At 39.7% G+C, this 17,955-nt stretch overlaps 2 protein-coding genes across 2 annotated transcripts; both read left to right on the forward strand.

Annotated features, from left to right (window-relative positions):
* Positions 1 to 4,632: 4,632 nt before the first annotated feature.
* Positions 4,633 to 5,592, forward strand: LOC133367931 (olfactory receptor 13G1-like). Its single transcript, XM_061592018.1, has one exon. It carries the CDS (start codon positions 4,633 to 4,635, stop codon positions 5,590 to 5,592), a length of 960 nt encoding a protein of 319 aa, XP_061448002.1.
* An 8,628-nt stretch (positions 5,593 to 14,220) lies between these two features.
* On the forward strand, positions 14,221 to 16,844 carry LOC133367932 (olfactory receptor 5AR1-like). Its single transcript, XM_061592019.1, has 2 exons — positions 14,221 to 14,274; positions 15,876 to 16,844. Exons 1-2 carry the CDS (start codon positions 14,221 to 14,223, stop codon positions 16,842 to 16,844), a joined length of 1,023 nt encoding a protein of 340 aa, XP_061448003.1.
* The last annotated feature ends 1,111 nt before the right edge of the window (positions 16,845 to 17,955 follow it).

Raw genomic sequence — 17,955 nt, forward strand, 5'->3', positions numbered from 1 at the left:
TTTATTTCTTCCAAAATTAATTGCATTTTCTGTTGTTTCTTTTTTTTTAATTCAGAGTTACATTTAATAAAATATCCCCTCATAAATGCCTTACTTGTATCCCAAACGATATTTTCACTTGTTCCTTTATGTAAATTATGTTCAAAAAACTCTTTTAATTTCTTCTTACATTCTTGTACTACTTTGTCATTCTGAAGTAAAGATTCATTTAGTCTCCATCTAAATCCAAGATTTTTTTTTTTTAAGGTTAATATCACAGGATTGTGGTCTGAAAAAGTTTTTGGTAATATATCCATTTTAAAAATATCCTTCGCTAAAATTTTAGACATCCAAATCATATCAATCCTCGAGAATGTTTTGTGTCTTTCTGAAAAATAAGTAAATTCCTTTGCGTTATCATTTATATATCTCCAGGTATCCACCAATTCTAAATGTTCCATCAGTTCAAAGCAAATCTTCGGTAATTTACCCTGTGTCTCTTCGATATTTTTTTCAGAAAGCCTATCAATTTTTGGTGAGATTACCCCATTCCAATCACCCATGACGCACCAATGATCATATGAAAACTCTGACAATTTTTCCATAAGTCCTGTGTAAAACCTTGTTTTATCTTCATTGGGAGCATAAATACCCACTATCAAAATGTTTGTACCCTGTAAAGTAATTTCAACCCCCACAAATCTACCACTATCATCCAGTAATACCAATTTAGGAAGCAATTGTGGGTTAATGTAAAGAACAACTCCATTTTTTTTTTTTGGTCCAGCTGAAATAAATTCTTCACCCAAATTTTTACAAATCAAATATTTGGAATCTTTCTTCTTAATATGAGTTTCTTGTAAACAAATTATATCCAATTTTAATTTTTTCAAATAATGAAACACTTTCTTTCTCTTCTGCGCCGTGTTGGCTCCATTTATATTCCAAGTTAGATATTTGTAATCCATCTTTAAGCGTGTATTTTAAAATGTGCCTGATGCTCCTTTTAATCCATCATCTTTCTTCCCCTCCTCTGCGTATCCTTGTTGACTTTGTTTCCCAGGAATTATATCCATATCTTTGAGTTTATCTTCTTCCATATCTTTTAAAGCTTTTCTCAAGAAGTCCCTTGCTTTTTGAACAGTATTCAATCTATATTTCTGTTGTCTGAATGTAAAGATCACTCCTTCTGGAACATCCCATCTAAATTGAATTTTGCATTGCTTAAGTTAAACAAAAGAAAAGCATCTTTCCTTTCTAAATCCAGCTTCGATGTCGGGCGTTTCTCACTCTATATATGGTAAGAGCCTTTGTTGCAGAATATTGAGCATTACTTTACTTGCGTGGGATATTAAGGCAAAAGTTTGATAATTACTGCATTCCCTGGGATCCCCTTTCTTTGGAATTGGGATGTATATTGAACGCTCCCAGTCTGTGGGCCATTGTTTATTTTTCCATATTTCTTGACCAATTTTTGTCAAGATCTGGACCGTTTCAGTCTCAGTAGCTTGTAGCAACTCCATTGGTATGCCATCTCTTCCTGGTGATTTGTTTCTTCCAAGTATTTTAAGAGCAGCTTTCACCTCCCATTCTAAATTTCTGGTTCTTCATCATACGATCCCTCCATTAATGAATTTGGATCCTGGCATCTCTTTTATAGAGTTCTTTAGTGGCATTCTTGCTTCCTCTCTGCTAAAATAAGATCATCACAACACATGTTTTGTTTCTGTTATTTGGGTTGACTACAGATGTTGCCACCACTAACCATATGCTCAGAGGCATGTTACCAAATTCTTTAAACCAAACACAGGAAGTGGATTGGATTGTGAAAGATCAACCCAAATTCTGTTTGCATTTTGACAAATTTGTAGGGCAGTACAATATCTCAGAGATGAGGTCAGATCTCCTGCTCCCCTGGTGCATTCACTATAGCTGCCCAATTCCCCTGCTTTTTAAAGTTTGATAGAAATATCTGCTGGCTATAGATATGTTCTTAAACCCCAAGGTTTTTTGCCTATTATTGAATTTCTCTGCTTTTTAATGTGGGAAGTAAGAAATGGGATCCTGTGCAAGATTGCTGAGAATGGTTTGATCATTTGCATGCTTTTTGAGTTCATTGGGATTTACTCTACTGCAATCATGCTTAGAATAGGTGAAACTGACCACAGGGGATTGGGGAACGGAGGAGGAGGAATGGTAGGGGTACTGTTCTAGAAGCCAGACTCACAGATGCTTAGCTTGGCTAATCAGGGGGCCACACCCATGCCAGTCCTTTGTTTCACTTTGGGCAGTCATGTCTTCCCCCAAAGAATCCTGGGAAGAATCCTAAAACAGCTGTGAGTCTGATTTTTAGAAGAATGACTGTTGGTTCTTACTGAGAATGGCCGAGATTACCATTGACTTCAAAGTTAAATTTCTTAAATTAATTTAAAAATTATTATTGTTGTTGTTGTTGTTTATTTCTACCCCACCTTTCAGCCAAAAGGCTCTCAAGGCAGCTTACAAAAAAACACAAATATAAAAATACATCAATAAAATACATCAATACATCAAAATACTTCAAAACACATCAATAAAATAATACAATTTACACTTTAAAGTAGCCAATAAATAAATAAACGTTGGTTAGAAGGATGGGCACAGGAGAAGTCCAAAGAAATGGATCTTGAGGGAAAGACCTGGAGGAGAGATCCTCTCTCCATGACGATCAAGATGACGGGTTAGCGACGCCATGCTACTCAGAGTGGATTTTAGTCCAGCCACCACCGACTGACCCAACCCAGATTATCAAATGGCACCAGTCTCTTCGCTCCGGGCTTGCTCCTTAGCTGCTGCAGCGGCAACTGCTGCGGCTTCACCTCTAGCTCCTGCGCCTCCTCCTGCCCCGGTGGTGGTGGCGATGGCTTCGGCGGGCCTGGCATGGGCCTCGAGGGCCTCACAGAACTGCTCAAACTGACGGCATGCTCCCCATGGCTCAGGTGGGCTTCCAGCCAGTGCACCAGGGCAGCATGATGCCAAGAGAAGAGCGGCTCAGCTGGGGGAGCCTCATGCAGGTAGGCCGCCACCTCCTCCTGCAGCCAGGCTTGGCAACGTCGGCAAGGAAAGCGCCGCCGGTTGGAGAAGGAAGGCAAGGTCAACAACGTCTCCATGGCACCTGGCAGAGGAGCCACATTGGTGGCAGCGCTACTTCAGGCGGCTCCTTCTCCCATCTCGCTCCAGAGATCAGAGGCCCTACAGATGTTGCTGGTCTTAAAGGTGCAGCGGTGGAACCCCTTTCCCTCTTCCTTCATCCACAGCTTAACCTGCATCTGAGCATACGTCCTTGTCCTCAGCTGCCCCAGCACATCACTGTAAACAAAACATCTCCCCCCACTAGAACCAGTCCAAACAGGACCAAATCAGCTAGACATTTTTTAAACTTTTAAACTGCAGAAGTTGAAGGTCAGAGGATGGGCCAAGGTCAGTAATAGGATTACAGGTATTCTGTGAACATGGCTTATTCTTAATGAATTTCAACAAATTATGAGACCACTGACAGAAAAATGTCCAACAGGGGTCTGGAATTTGATTTCACTTGTTCTACACTTTGCACTCACAATTTTCTCTATTTTGTGTATCAGCATGAACATTTAGAGGGTTGTTAAGCAAGCATTTCTGAATTATGAGAAACAGCAGAATGGCATAAGAGATATTTTCAATGGGACATTGTAGAATGTAAAAAATCCATGCTGGCTATAATATAAAGCCACTCTCATGGCTGTATAATGCATATTCAAAAAATGCTTCACCTGCTTTACCTGAGCAGAATGACATAGCTGCCTGTCCAAATGTTGTTTTGTTAGTCTGTTTTAAATCACACACATTTTCAGTCAGATCTAATGAATTAACCAGCTCATACAGAACAACTATGAATGCAGAGACTTTCCAAACTGGGAAAAATTATCAGGCCAGTGTGGTGTAGTGGTTAAGGTGCTGGACTATGACCTGGGAGACCAGGGTTCAAATCCCCATATAGCCATGAAGCTCACTGGGTGACATTGGGCCAGTCACTGCTTCACAGCCTCAGAGGGAGGCAATGGCAAACCCACTCTGAATACCGCTTACTATGAAAACCCTATTCATAGGTTTGCCATAAGTTGGGAACAACTTGAAGGAAGTCCATTTCTATTTTTCTCAACAAATACTCACATTCACCTACAAATGATGTAAACCAGGTTAAACATTAGATCATTCCCTTAAACCATTTGTGGTACTCATCCTCATCAACTAATGGCAAATGTAAGAAAATATTCATTGTGGTGCTCTTTTGATAGGTCCTAGGTCCCTGCTTAAATGGGAAACCCATGTGTCTTTTCTTGCTCGTGGTGGGGATTGGCCCGACTGTCTTGGGCATGTTTGATGTCAATGGGACTTATTTCTAACTAACTGTGCATGGAATTGTATCTCAGAGTCAACATTTTCTGATATTTCAGACTGGTTTCCAATAACCTTGCAAATGACTGGGGAAGACAAACAGATGCCAATTTTGTCCATTTGCACAGAAAGACAGTAAGGATGAGAAGGGAAGAGAGTGAATGAAAGAGGGAGGTATGAACTATATATGAAATATGATAATTAAACTTACAATAGAATTTATCTGTTTAGGACACTGGCATGAAATATATTGAAATAAAGAACCAGACTGCTGCTATGGAGTTTACACTGGCCGGTCTCACTAGCTCTGCAGAATTACAGACACTTCTGTTTTGGATATTTGCATTCATCTATGCTACTGCTTTATCTGGTAACTTCCTCCTCATCTTTACCATATGTTCTTCCAGGAAACTCCACACTCCTATGTACTTCCTGCTCATCAATTTGTCCTTAGTGAATGTGTTTTCCATCTCAGTGACAACTCCAAAATTGCTCCAGACCCTTTGGACCCACACAAAGACCATATCTTTTTATGGCTGCATTATACAGGTGTTTCTCTTCATATGGGCTTTGGGAACAGAGCTTTTTATCCTCTCATTTATGGCTTTTGACCGTTATGCAGCTATCTGCCATCCTTTGCAGTACACAGTCATCATGAGGAAGGAAGTGTGTGTTGGCATAGCCAGTGGAGCGTGGGTTGCTGGGATGCTCCATTCTGCTATGCAAGCTGGACTTATGCTGAAGCTTTCCTTCTGCAATTCTAACATAGTCAACCATTATTTCTGTGATATACCGCCACTTTTAAAGCTTTCATGCTCTGATACCAGCCTGAATGAGATGATGTCTTTTGTTGGAGATACGATCTTTGGGATTTGTAGCTGTGGGTTGACGATAACTTCTTACTGCTTTATCTTGAGAGCTATCTTCAGAATCCGTTCCACTGAAGGGAAGAAGAAAGCTTTCTCCACATGTTCCTCTCATCTCATTGTAGTCAGTTTTTACTTCTCTACAGTCATTTACACATATATAAGGCCCAGCTCAGGCTACTCTCTAGACAAAGACAAATTTGTTTCTCTCCTTTATTCAGTGGTAACGCCAGTTGTTAATCCACTCATATATTCTCTGAGAAACAAAGAAGTAAAAGAGGCACTCAAGACAATTACTGGAAGAGTCAGGCTGCTCCGGAGACCTCAGGTTTGATCTGCAACAACACTGCTGCTTTTCTTGTTATGGGGTGGAGTTGAACAGGAGAAAAGTTGCCAGAAGTAAACTCTTGGATTGTTCATATTTCAGCAATATATGCTCCATGTGATTGGGAATCAATTGTGGAACAGAAATCCAGGCTTTCTTAAATCTGCATGCATAAAAGCTTTTCATTGAAAATACACCCAAGTGGATCCTAAAATGTTCCTCTTCATTACTGGCTGGTATTTTGAAGTGAAAACCACGTGAGTCAATAGACAGAGGAGTTATGATTTCATAAGTAATATTGTGGTTGCCACAAACACGTGTTTCCCAAATGCACACAATATCTAAGGTCCCTGACTAAGTTCATCATGTCTTTCCCAAGCCTGGGGCCTATAAATGCTCTGAGGCATGAAGCTACTATATTTCCAACTACATTCCTTCCAGTCTTCCACCCTGACCCCTCATCATGTTGGAAAGAAATCTTGCTGGTTTCAGGCAGTAGATGGTGGGGACACCTGAATAAGTGGATGATAAGGAACCACATGGAGACAGTTGCATTTATAAGCTGTCATTGCCTTGAGATGTGGGGGATCATGACCTCTTTATTTATTTACCCTCTTGTCATGGGCACAAAAATATGTAGTGCTCCCAAACGCCAGACTGATAACTGCCCCTATTAAACTTCCACATACTCTTTTCTCATACTCTATGTAGAAAATGCAACCTTGATACACGATAGGGGTCACCAATGTTGCAGCTGGGGGCAAACATGCACCTGCAGAGGTCTTCCTTGGCATCCACAGCATCCCATTCTGCTGCTGAACTTAGGCTTCAAAGAAGCATTCTATCATAGCTAGTAAAACAATTTCCTGGGTGCTTGATTGCAGTGTGTGCGTGCTGCACATGTCAGTTTCTCGTGTTTGCAAATGTGGCCATGGACCCAAAAAGATTGGCACCTCCTGCTTCATGCTGAGGGAGGGCAGGCCCACACCATACATTTAAAGCACATGACTTCCCTCAAATTTCATGGAAACTGTAGTTTGGTAAGTGTTAGGAATTTGTAGCTCTGTGAAGGGAAAATCACAGTACAGAAGCATCATGAGAAAAGATATGTGTGTTAGCTTTGCCATTGGAGTGTAGGGCATAGCAATTGTCAATTCTGCAGTTCAGACTTGAGTTACACTGCAACTGTCCTTCTGCAGCTCTAACATCATCAATCATTTCATCTGTGACCTGCCCTGCAGGCTCACACCGGCTAAGACATAAGGTGGGGACCATTCCATTCTGCTAGACTGGCTGAAGGGTTCACAAATCAGGACTCTTGGAGGGTCTCCAGAGTTTTAGTTCCAGTTAGGGAAACAGATCTCCATTTTTTGGCTGGAGACTATGGTTTTTGGGGCTTCTCTCCAGGTCTCCGGGTGACTCATCTTAATCTCCAGACTTTCAGTTTTCATTTTTTTAAAAATTAAGTTTCTAGGTGGTCTGGTTCCCGAGATATACACCAAAAACATCAGCCGACCCCCTGCAACTTCTGTGATTTCCGTGTTCTGCTCTAATCCCTGCCCTTTCGGGGGTTTTGCCAATAAGAAATCAGGGTTGTGATTGACAAGGCTATAACTACAGAGTCAAAAAACTATAGAGTAAAAAGCTTGCTTTTTTCCTTGCAACTCAGAAAACTTGCTTTTCCCTGCTTTTCTGAAAATCTCACAGATTGAATAAGTAAGCTTTCAGTCTTTTTCTCTCTTGTGTGTAGGAGTCAGACAGGTTTAAATTTTGAAGAGGGCAGTGTTTTGAAAACCTTCCCAATACGAAGCTTTAATCCAGTACTTGATTTTCCAGAGCAAACATACCCAGAGTGAACCCCATTGAATTCAATAGGACTTCCTTTCGAGTAGCCATGGTTAAGATGGTGCTGTAAATTGATGGGACTTTTGAGTGAACTTAGGAAAGAATTATGTTTGTGTTGTATATCTTTCTCTCCCCCTCCAATCCTATTTTTAAAGCAATTAGGCAGGGCTTACTTAGGTTTTTATTATGTAGGAAACTAATACTGATTTTATTTTTTAAAAATGTTCTGCAATCATCAACTCGTTTTGACAATAAACTATTATATGGGGTGTATGTATTTTTACATCTCCAGTGTGTGTGTGTGTGTGTGTGTGTGTGTGTGTGTATGGAAGTCTTTCCAACAACCCTGTGAGGTAGAGTTGCAGACTGGAAACCAAGGCAGCTCACAATAAGAAATAAATTACTTTAAAATCCAATAACCATAAAAACAAGTATAATCAGTTGCAAAACAGCTTAAATTGGCATGATTCTGAATTTTGGGTTGTGTGAATGAAGTTGCTTATCACACACACGTACCTTCTCTGATTGTATTTTGATGTTTTATTTCTGTTTCAGAGCTTTAGCTGTTAAATGACCATTTCCATCATGCATTTATATCAACAAGTTGCCAGTCTCACACCATCCACTGCTGGTCAATACAAACAAATAAAATGCATGTTCCATAAGATCTTGGAAGAAAGTCTCTTCCCTTCCCTCTCAACAAAATTATCCTTTTAATTCCAACAGGTTTCTTTATGAGGGTAACTGGAAAACATGGTTTTAAAAATACCTGTGTGTGCAAGCACATGAGTGTGCAGTGGTGCAGTCACACAAAAGGGCAAGAAAGGAAAATATAAGCAAACTGTGTAGGTGTGGCCTTGAAGGAAACACCTCTGTATGTTTCTGATAAGTCTCCAAGGCTAGTGGGTCTACCATGGCAGCAGACGTACTCATTGTATATACTCTGGCTGAATTACCATCATGAGGGAGGAGTAAACCATGCAACTAGGGCTAAGCAGACAGCAGTTGTAAAATAAGGATTTTCATTTTTCTTCTTGGGAAGGACCTTCTAGCTACAGTGGTTCTTAGGATTGGGAATGGCTGAGTGGTGCAGAGTGCTGGCTGGCCAGAGTAAACGAGACTGACAAAAATATCTGTAGAGGTATCTCCATGTTAGAAGAGAAGAATATGAGTGTATGACAGGAAAGAGTTTGGCTTTGTGATTTTAGGAAAAAACTTTTTTTAAAAAAGCTTTATATTACACTTAGTAAAAGTCAGTTAGCCCTAATGGACCAGTCTCTACCAGGGTTTAGTGGTACTTGGGCAATGGGGAAATCTTAAGAATGGAACCAAATTTGGCAATCCAGTTCTTCCTATCCAGCCATCAAAACTCTCCCCACAGCACACAGGCCAAACCTCTCACCAGCACTGCTCCACGCTATCCTTGAGTGGGTTTTTTTTTTGGTCTGGCTCAAATATTGCCTTGGATGTTGATATTGTGTCTTCCTTGCCTTGATGAAGGAGAAGAACATAAGAATAACCATGCTGGATCAGGCCAGTGGCCTATCTAGTCCAGCATCCTGTTCTCACAGGGGCCAGGTGGCCATAGGAAACCCAGAAGCAAGACCTGAGTGCAGCAGCACTCTTCTCTCCTGAGGCCACTGGCAACTGGTTTTCAGAAGCATGCTCCTTCTGACTATGATGGTAAAGCACAGCCATCGTGGCTGTGTATTTATCTAAACCTCTTTTAAAGCCATCCTATCACTGCCTCTTGTGGGAGTGAATTATTTAGTTTAACTATGTGCTGCGTGAAGAAGTACTTTCTTTTGTCCGTCCTGAATCTTCCAACATTCAGCTTAATTGAATGCCCACATGTTCTAGTGTTATGAGAGGAGAAAAAACTTTTCTCTATCCACTTTTTCCATGCCATGCATAATTTTATGCACTTCTATCATGTCGCCTCTGACTCACCTTTTCTCTAAACTAAAAGCCCAAATACTGCAACCTTTCCTCATAAGGGAGTCGCTCCATCCCCTTCATCGTTCTAGTTGTTCTTTTCTGAACTTTTTCCAATTCTACAATATCATTTTGGAGGTGAGATGACCAGAACTGTATACGATATTCCAAATGCAGCTGCACATAGATTATACAACAGTATGAAAAGGATGGAGGTTTGTGTGTGTGTGTGTGTGTGTGTGTATGTGCGTGTGTGTGTGTATGTGTGTGCATGCAACCTTGTGACTTCTGCATGGCTGGAATATAGCTTACTGTGAAAATGAAAGTCTCAGCTCTTGTTCTGCCCACTTTCACCTCTGGCCACATCCAGTTTGCCTCTAACCCTACCAGTCTCTGGCATGTGGCCCCTGAATGGTTGCTGATAACGGAATGTATCCCTCAAGTTGAAATAGTATCCTCAATCCTATTTATGTTTATTAGTTTATCTTTTCAACAACAAGAAGTCACCATAAATATTTGTGCCATCATGCAGCCAAAGTTAAGCACTTTTAAGTTTCTTTGACTTCGGTGGGAGAATTAAGCATGTGTCTAAAACCTTTCCAATACTAAATGTTAGGCTTGGCATTTGAAAATGTGCCAAATACTGAAATGTTGGAGGGGAGGAGGGGAGAGAGAGAGAGAAGGAGAGAAGTTTCAGCAATAGAATGAATATGCACCATGTTCCTTGTGATGCCTCAAAGGTCTTTCTCCCAGTAGTGCCATCACTTCATTAAAAGAAAGATTTCAAAGATGCCTTTGGCCTTGTTAAGAAAGTAAACATATCTACAGCAGGATAGCACTAGTTGTCACCATTCTGCAGATTAATGGCCGACAATTGGTTCCAATGATTTTCGGATGCTGACAGAAATAATTTTAGGCCATAAGAAGAAGAAAAATAGCCAGGAAAGAATATACAACAGCATAATGAAGGTATTTTTTTAAAAAAAAATAATCTTATTAGTCTCATCTGCTTTCTTTCCTACACCTACAAACAGGGCACCTAGGTTTGTGTTAATGAACTAAAAGTTATTTAACATCCTGAATGAAATTATACTTTATTTTAAATGAAGTGTGTGTGTTGGGAGAGAGATAGATGAAACAATAATGTTCCAAAGAAGCCTTGAAGAACTCTGTCTCCAAAACAACTTTAAAACAAGCAATTGTATAACTGGATATCTAAATTGCTAGACATATTTCAATGATATGATAGAATCTAGATGTAGTTTTTTTAAAAAAATAAAACTAAACGTACTTATTATAGAAGAAACAACAAATTTATTGAAAGTAGAATCCTATTCATAAATAACTGGAATACACCCTTTCAAAATTGTTCAGTATTATTATTATCATTATGAACCACTTACAAACAGTTTAAAACCAGCTGAAATTGGTTTAAAACAGTATAAAAAAGAACAACTAAAGATGAGTATAAAAACAATATAAAATGAACACCTGCAGCTTATATGACACTATTTTCGCTTGTACATTTCTTCTTGGCTAATATGTGAAACTTACTCAGAATGACACTTCACTTATGTTTTTATTCTCTTCTTTTTTATTGTTCTTATTTTCTTTTTCTCTTAGATTTTTTCCCTCATTTTCTTTGTTTAAATCTATTGTTTGTCTTTGGGATCATTACAAGTGAGATATATCAAGTACAGCATCTCCGTGAAAATGCAGATATCAGCTTATGCATCTTTGTTGAGAAAGGATATCTTTATCATTTATCATTTTAATCTTTGTCTTTTATCATCTTTATGCTGTACATTTTTTCACTTAGCTTCCTCTTTTTTTCATATTAATACCATGGGGAATGTTCCTGCCGTATTTCCACTAAAATACGTTAGGGGTCGCAGGCACTGGAATAGATACATGTAGCATTGCTTTGGAGGCCTTCTGACCTACATATTATCTGCTGACCATTCATAATGTAGTTATTGAAAGTAAGACGGTATATCTCAGTTTTCAATGTCAGTGCAAAATCACAGACCTAGGCTGCTCCTCACTGTTGTATGAACAGATAGGCTTGGATCCTCAGGTAAGTTAACTTAAAGGAGTTCAAGAAATTTTCATGGAAGTTTACTTGTGTACCCAACATGCCTTTTAAGAGGGTCAGGGAACGTAAGGGACAATGTGGGATAGGGTATAGGGCATTGCTGGGAGTGGATGGTAAATGCCTTTTCCTTGAAGTTCCATAAATTATCTTGGAATCCAAGCTTGGCTTTGAGTGAGACCCCCCCACAAAAAAAAAACAACCCTGTGGAGCCCTACTGTTTGGGAAGATAGCCAGGCAGCTATACAGTTCAGGAGAGTACAGGGAGTTTTTCCCTCCATGCACTTCCTTAAGCTGATGTACCCTAGGATCCAAACGATAAGGTATGACTTGTTGGTGATTGGAAGACACCTTGAGAGTAAATGGGCATGCATGCCATTCTTCTTTGGACTTTGGCTGGGAATGTTTTGCTGCTAAGGCTGAGAATAACTTGTTCTTAATTTCTGACTTTTATTGATAATTTAAATTTTTAATTTAAAATTTAAGCAAAGTACTTGGAGGTTTTTATAATGAAGTGCTATCCAAATTCTGTTAAATAAAATAACAATAAAAAGAGAATTGTGCTTTTTCTATAAAAAGGAGTCATTTTTAGTGCTGTGATAGTATTTTCTACTATTATACAGCCTAGATTGGTTTATACATTTACCCCCCCCCCCAAAAAAATCATTGTATGTGTGTGGGGTGTGTGAATCTGGGGAGTGGGGAATAGCCTGTATGGTCTATTTTACTAAAGTAGTGCTCAACGTTGTGCTAGATGTTGTACAAACATTTTAAAGAACCCAAGTCCTTGGGTGCAGACTTCAGATAGCTGGACATAGTTCCCATTGAAATCGATGGGACAAAGCAGTCATGAATAATATTTCACATTGTTATTAATTGTGACCAATTTTAGATCCAGCCTGTTGCTACCAGCTTATCATGTAGCTCAGAGGTGGGGAACCTTTTCTGGCCTGAGGGCCACATTGCCTCCTCGGCAACTTTTAGAGGGTCACATGCAGAGATGATCAGAGACAAAAGTATGCATTTTATATTTACACCCAAGGTTAGTTTTTTTACACAGCTGCATCCTTCTCTTTCCTCCATCCAGGCAAGCAAGAAACTTTATTTGAGTTCAAGGACACATTCCAGCAAAGGCAGAAGGTGCCTACAGGGCTAGTGAGGAATGTGATCTGGGGAGTGTGGATGGACTATGGAGAGTCCCAAGGGACAGATAGAGAGGCCTGAAGCTCCCCATCCCTGGCATAGCTCATAATGTCATTGCAGCTGCATCTCCAGGACTTTTCATACACTAACGTAACTGTGGAAATGGCTGGACTGAGTTGAAGCATCTTCTGAGATGTTTTGGGCATTTTCCATGGTTCCATTTGAAATGCTGTCACACACACACACAAATCACACATCAAACAGAGTAATCCAAACAATAGGAAACTGGTTCCATTTACACCATCTTAAGTTATCTCCTATTCAAAACTCCATTCATCAGCCTCTTGGAAGGGCTACTGCCAGCTGAGCTGGCAGGCATGGGCCCAGGTTTTGGAGAATGGGCCCTCTGTCATTTGACTGATGACCAAGCTGACTGACATGTTTTTGTGCTCCTTAAATTACTATTAGATTATGTACATTTAATTATGATTTGAGGGTTTTGATCCCTCTGTATTGGAAGTGGGTTTCGTTCTTATTGCTGTGTTTGTTTCATTAATAAAACTTATTTAAAACATGCACTGAGAGAACTGGTTTAACCAGTGAGCATGGTGAAATGAAGATGTGTTCCCCAGACAACAAATAATGTAACTGCAAACAGTGCAATCATACATAAGTTGTCTTAGAAACATGTCCCATCATGCTTAGGATTTCTATTCATATCAACATTCACAAGTTCCTTTACCTGATCAGATGCCCCCAAAGAGTTATGGTTCCATTGCTGCAATAATTGGATTTGCCATGAGATTAATTATTATTTCTGATATTATCTATCTTTGTGGAGAGAATTTTGAAGTAGCCATTCTCCATGCCTGGTTTCAGATTCATTCTTTTTTTTAAAAAAAAATTCTCTTTGAAATCATCGATGGTGTGAGTGATACTTTTATCGATCTACTTTCTGTGAGCTCTTCAAATGTGTATTCCCTTTCACTGATGTCAATGAAGTGTTAGTTGTAACTGATAGACAGAAAGCAGCAGGGAGGAATGAGATGTTGATTGTAAGCAGCAGAGAGGAAGACACTGACTTGATTATCTGCCTTAATCTGCTCTGCAATGCATTTGAAAAGGAATGTAAATAGGCAATCATTACAGAGTTCAGAATAAAGGTTAATACTAGTGGAGACTCATGAATACAGAAAATAGTGATTATAATATTGATAACACCCTGCAAAGGAAAAAATGGAGCAGGAAAAATATATGAAAGGAAAAAGGAATTGGATCATTAACAATCAGCAGGGGGCCACACTTAAAAAAATAAAAAGGAGAGGATTCCATCCCTACCACCAAGTAGATCAGGATGACCGCTGAAAATCTATGTTGCTTTGTAAAAATCACACAGACAGAGAGTATTCAATTTTCAGTCAGTTTTAGTGAATTAGCCAGCTCCTAGAGAAACACTCTGACATCACAGACTTTCTGAAATGGGACGAATTAATCAGTATATCTTTACATTTTCTGACATTTGCCCATAAATGATGTGAACCAGATTAGACATGGGATCATTCATTGCAACCACATGGTGGCTCTCATCCTCACCATAAAATGGTAAATGTCAGAAATGATTCATGCTCTTCGACAAGTCCAGGGTCCCTGGTTACTTCTTTGTGCCTTCTGTGCAGGTAACAGGGGGAGTGTATTTGAAGTCAATGGGGATTATTTCTAGATAATTGTTCATGAGGTTGTATCTGAATGTCAAAATCTTATGTGATTTCCCACTACCTTCCCATAATTTTACAAATTACTGATGAAGTCAAAGAGATGCTAATATATTATGGAATGTGTGATCCTCAATCTCTCTGTGTTTGCTATCTTATGTCAGTTTGTTTTAATTTTTATTTATCATTTATTTATTTTATTTATATTCTACCGGTTCTCCCAGTAGGAACCCAGAGCAGCAAACAAAACCACGAACAACACTTTAAAACATCATACAAAGACTTTAAAATTTATTAAAACACAACCGTTAAAAACATCTTTAAACAAAACAACTTTAAAAACATTTTTAAAAAGCATAAAGAACATTTTAAAAGGTTTAAGAATATATTAAAAAGCAATTCCAGCATAGATGCAGGTTCGGATAAGGTTTCTATTTCAAAGGCTTGTTGAAAGAGGAATTTGCCACCACACCAATGAAGACTCGTGACACATATATGGAGTAATGTTATATTCATTTAAAATATAACACATAATCAATTGAATCCAAATCAGCCAATCATTATATATCACATATTTCGGGCAGGTGAGGCTCCACCTATCTGGGAGGGTATAGACCCTCCAATACAGAGGCAACTCAGTCACATCAGACTGTAACTCCCCAGTCAAGGATTTGGGAGAAGTTATCCCTCCTTGCTATTGGAGTCAGGTATGTGGTTCCAACTCCTGCATCCTGGCCCCGCCGTACAAGCGTTCACCCTGAAGCGCGAGCTGGTCCCACGTGGACACTCCCTAGATCCACACAGACATTACGCCCTGATGTTTCCCCAGGGAGTGCCCTTTACCAAAATGCCTCATCCTCCTTACTTTTAACCCCCATTACCTCACCTGCCCAAATTCCACGGCAGCCAATCAGGAATCACCACAATCCCCCCTGACAAGCCAAATGAATCAAACCCAAGCAGTATGGAGTAGGCAAAACCAAAGAGATTCTGAAATCAGGATCTCCAAAAAAAAATTCCTACTCAGCCCCAATATGGCGACTAGCAGAGCCCATACTGATGAGGGAGGGAGGGTGGGTGCCGCAAGGCAAAAAGGCGTGATATTAGGGAGGAGCACAATATTTATAGTTGCTCCATCCCTTCACCTGATAGGGCATCAAGCCCCCACCTGACCCACTTGAAAACATTCAAGAACCTTCCCAAGTCTTCCTGGCATTGGGGTGGCGGCAAACACGCCCCCCTGCTCATGGCGGGAGCAACATTATCCTGCTTACACATAGAAAAAATTCAATAGGTTTCTTATGAATATAGATTGATAGATTTATGGAAGAGTATATATTTATAATATGTTTGAACAGAAATGATAAAATCATGTTCTCTTTTTCTTCTTTTTGTGTTCTAACATGATTTAAACAGTTTGTTTTCTCTTGTTTAATGATGATGATGATATGTACCAATTTTTAAGGAAAAAAGGGAGGGAGAGAAGCAGTAAGAGTGAGAAGGATGATGTATGCACGAGTCTTGATAATTAACCTAATATATATACTGTATATTTTTCTGTTTAGGACATCACTGTTGGAGATATTGAAATAAAGAATGAGTCTGCTACTTTGGAATTTATATTGATTGGTCTGACCAGCTCCCCCGTACTACAGACATTTCTCTTTTGGGTATTCACATTCATCTATGTCACTGCTTTAGCGGGTAACTGTCTCCTCATCTTTACCATATGCACTTGCAGGAAACTCCACACTCCCATGTATTTCCTTCTCTCCAACTTGTCGTTAGTGAATGTCCTATCAATCTCAGTTACAACTCCTAAATTGCTCCAGATTCTTTGGACTCACAGAAAGACCATCTCTTTTCATGGTTGCATCACACAGGTCTATTTTATAATTGGCGCTTTGGGGACAGAACTTTTTCTCCTTGCATTTATGGCTTTTGACCGCTATGCTGCTATCTGTCATCCTTTGCAGTACACAGTCATCATGAGGAAGGAAGTGTGTATTGGCATAGCCACTGGAGTGTGGGTTGCTGGGATGGTCAATTCTGCTGTTCATGCTGGACTGATGTCACAGCTTTCCTTCTGCAACTCAAACATCATCAATCATTTTTTCTGTGATATACCCCCACTATTAGATCTCTCATGCTCTGACACCACTTTAAATGAGTCTATGACATTTGTCTCAGATGTGATCTTTGGAATCGGTAGTTGTGGGTTAACTCTAATGTCCTATTTGTTTATCCTGAGGGCTATTTTCAGAATCCGTTCCACTGAAGGGAAGAAGAAAGCTTTCTCCACGTGTTCCTCACATCTTATTGTAGTCAGTTTTTACTTTTTCTCAATTATATACACATATATAAGGCCCAGCTCAGACTACTCTCTAGACAAAGACAAATTTGTTTCTCTCCTTTACTCAGTTGTAACCCCAGTTGTTAATCCAGTTATATATTCTCTAAGAAACAAAGATTTTAAAGAAGCACTCAAAGCTCTCATTGGAAGAGGCAAGCTGCTCCAGAGACATCAAGCCTGAGCTACAAAGAGCTTCAAATCAGGGGTGGAGGTGGGTTTTGTCTTGTAGCCAGCCTTCCTTATCTCATGGGGCAGCCACATGTCTAGGTGGGGCATGGGGGGAGATGCACATAGCACCAGCCAATCCCCCCCACTGGTGAAGAGGATGTGAGGGCTAGGCCAGAATGGCTTCCCCATCACTCCTCCTCCATCCAGAGTGTGTTAATTTAAATGAATGAAGTTTAATTTGTTGGATTGTCTCACACTTTTGTAAGAGATCTCCAGGAATACCAGTCTCAGAAGTTTGATTTTCCTTATAACTACAGTCCCCTTTCACCTATGTTCTGTCCTGTACTATACAATGTATTTGTGAACTCTTCCTTGAGAGTCCCTCGTTATAGTTTTGTTCCTGGCCTTTTGATTTTCCTTCCTGTTGGAAAACATTTTAATTGGTTGTTATATAAAGGAGAACTAAGCAATTGGTAACTAATTATGGAAAGCAACTGGAATTTTTTTTACTGGTTGGTGGGTTGGTTTTTCTGTTCAGAAAAGACCTCATGCTGAGCTGCACATATTGGGAAATCAGAAATTATAACTGAGTTACAGCTTAGGTGTCCGGCCAGCCAGCTATCTAACTGTAGGGTACAGAGCAATATTGCTATTCCACAAGGGCTCTTTTCATCCTTTGCCATCAAGTAATGAAGAAAAAGAAGAAAAAGCCATTGTGAGTATATTGAGTGCTTTAGAAGTGTAGCCGTTTCCCCCCCAGATCACTTTAAGTTATCTCTTTATTTCACTCTTTAGCAATAAGCACCTAATCCTGCTGTACTCATCATAATAACTGCAGAATAAACAAACTCTTCTTACTGCAGGCAAGCAAACATGCTTCTTTGTTGATGGCTGGTTAGAGAACAAAACTGAAAGTGAAAGTGAAAAGCAGAGCAAAGGAAAGTCCAAGGGATGGAGCCTAACTCTATCCCATAATGCAAAGTTCTAATAACTCTTCAGGGTTCATGTTACTATATAGGCTGCCCCCCCTTAAGTAATTACAGGGTGACTGTGATCATGAAAAGTCCACCCTCATCCAGTAAAAGTCTAGAGTGAGCAGGCTATTGTGGGCTCTTCCAGATGAG

This window comes from Rhineura floridana, chromosome 11 (assembly GCF_030035675.1).
Source record: "Rhineura floridana isolate rRhiFlo1 chromosome 11, rRhiFlo1.hap2, whole genome shotgun sequence".
Classification (NCBI taxonomy): Eukaryota; Metazoa; Chordata; class Lepidosauria; order Squamata; family Rhineuridae; genus Rhineura; species Rhineura floridana.

Bases quoted from the DNA above. Each gene is read 5' to 3' on its own strand.
- LOC133367931 (XM_061592018.1), top strand. From the start codon at position 4,633: ATGAAATATATTGAAATAAAGAACCAGACTGCTGCTATGGAGTTTACA.
- LOC133367932 (XM_061592019.1), top strand. From the start codon at position 14,221: ATGCTCTTCGACAAGTCCAGGGTCCCTGGTTACTTCTTTGTGCCTTCT. The intron at 14,275-15,875 runs GTAACAGGGGGA...TTTTCTGTTTAG, and splicing joins TCTTTGTGCCTTCTGTGCAG to GACATCACTGTTGGAGATAT.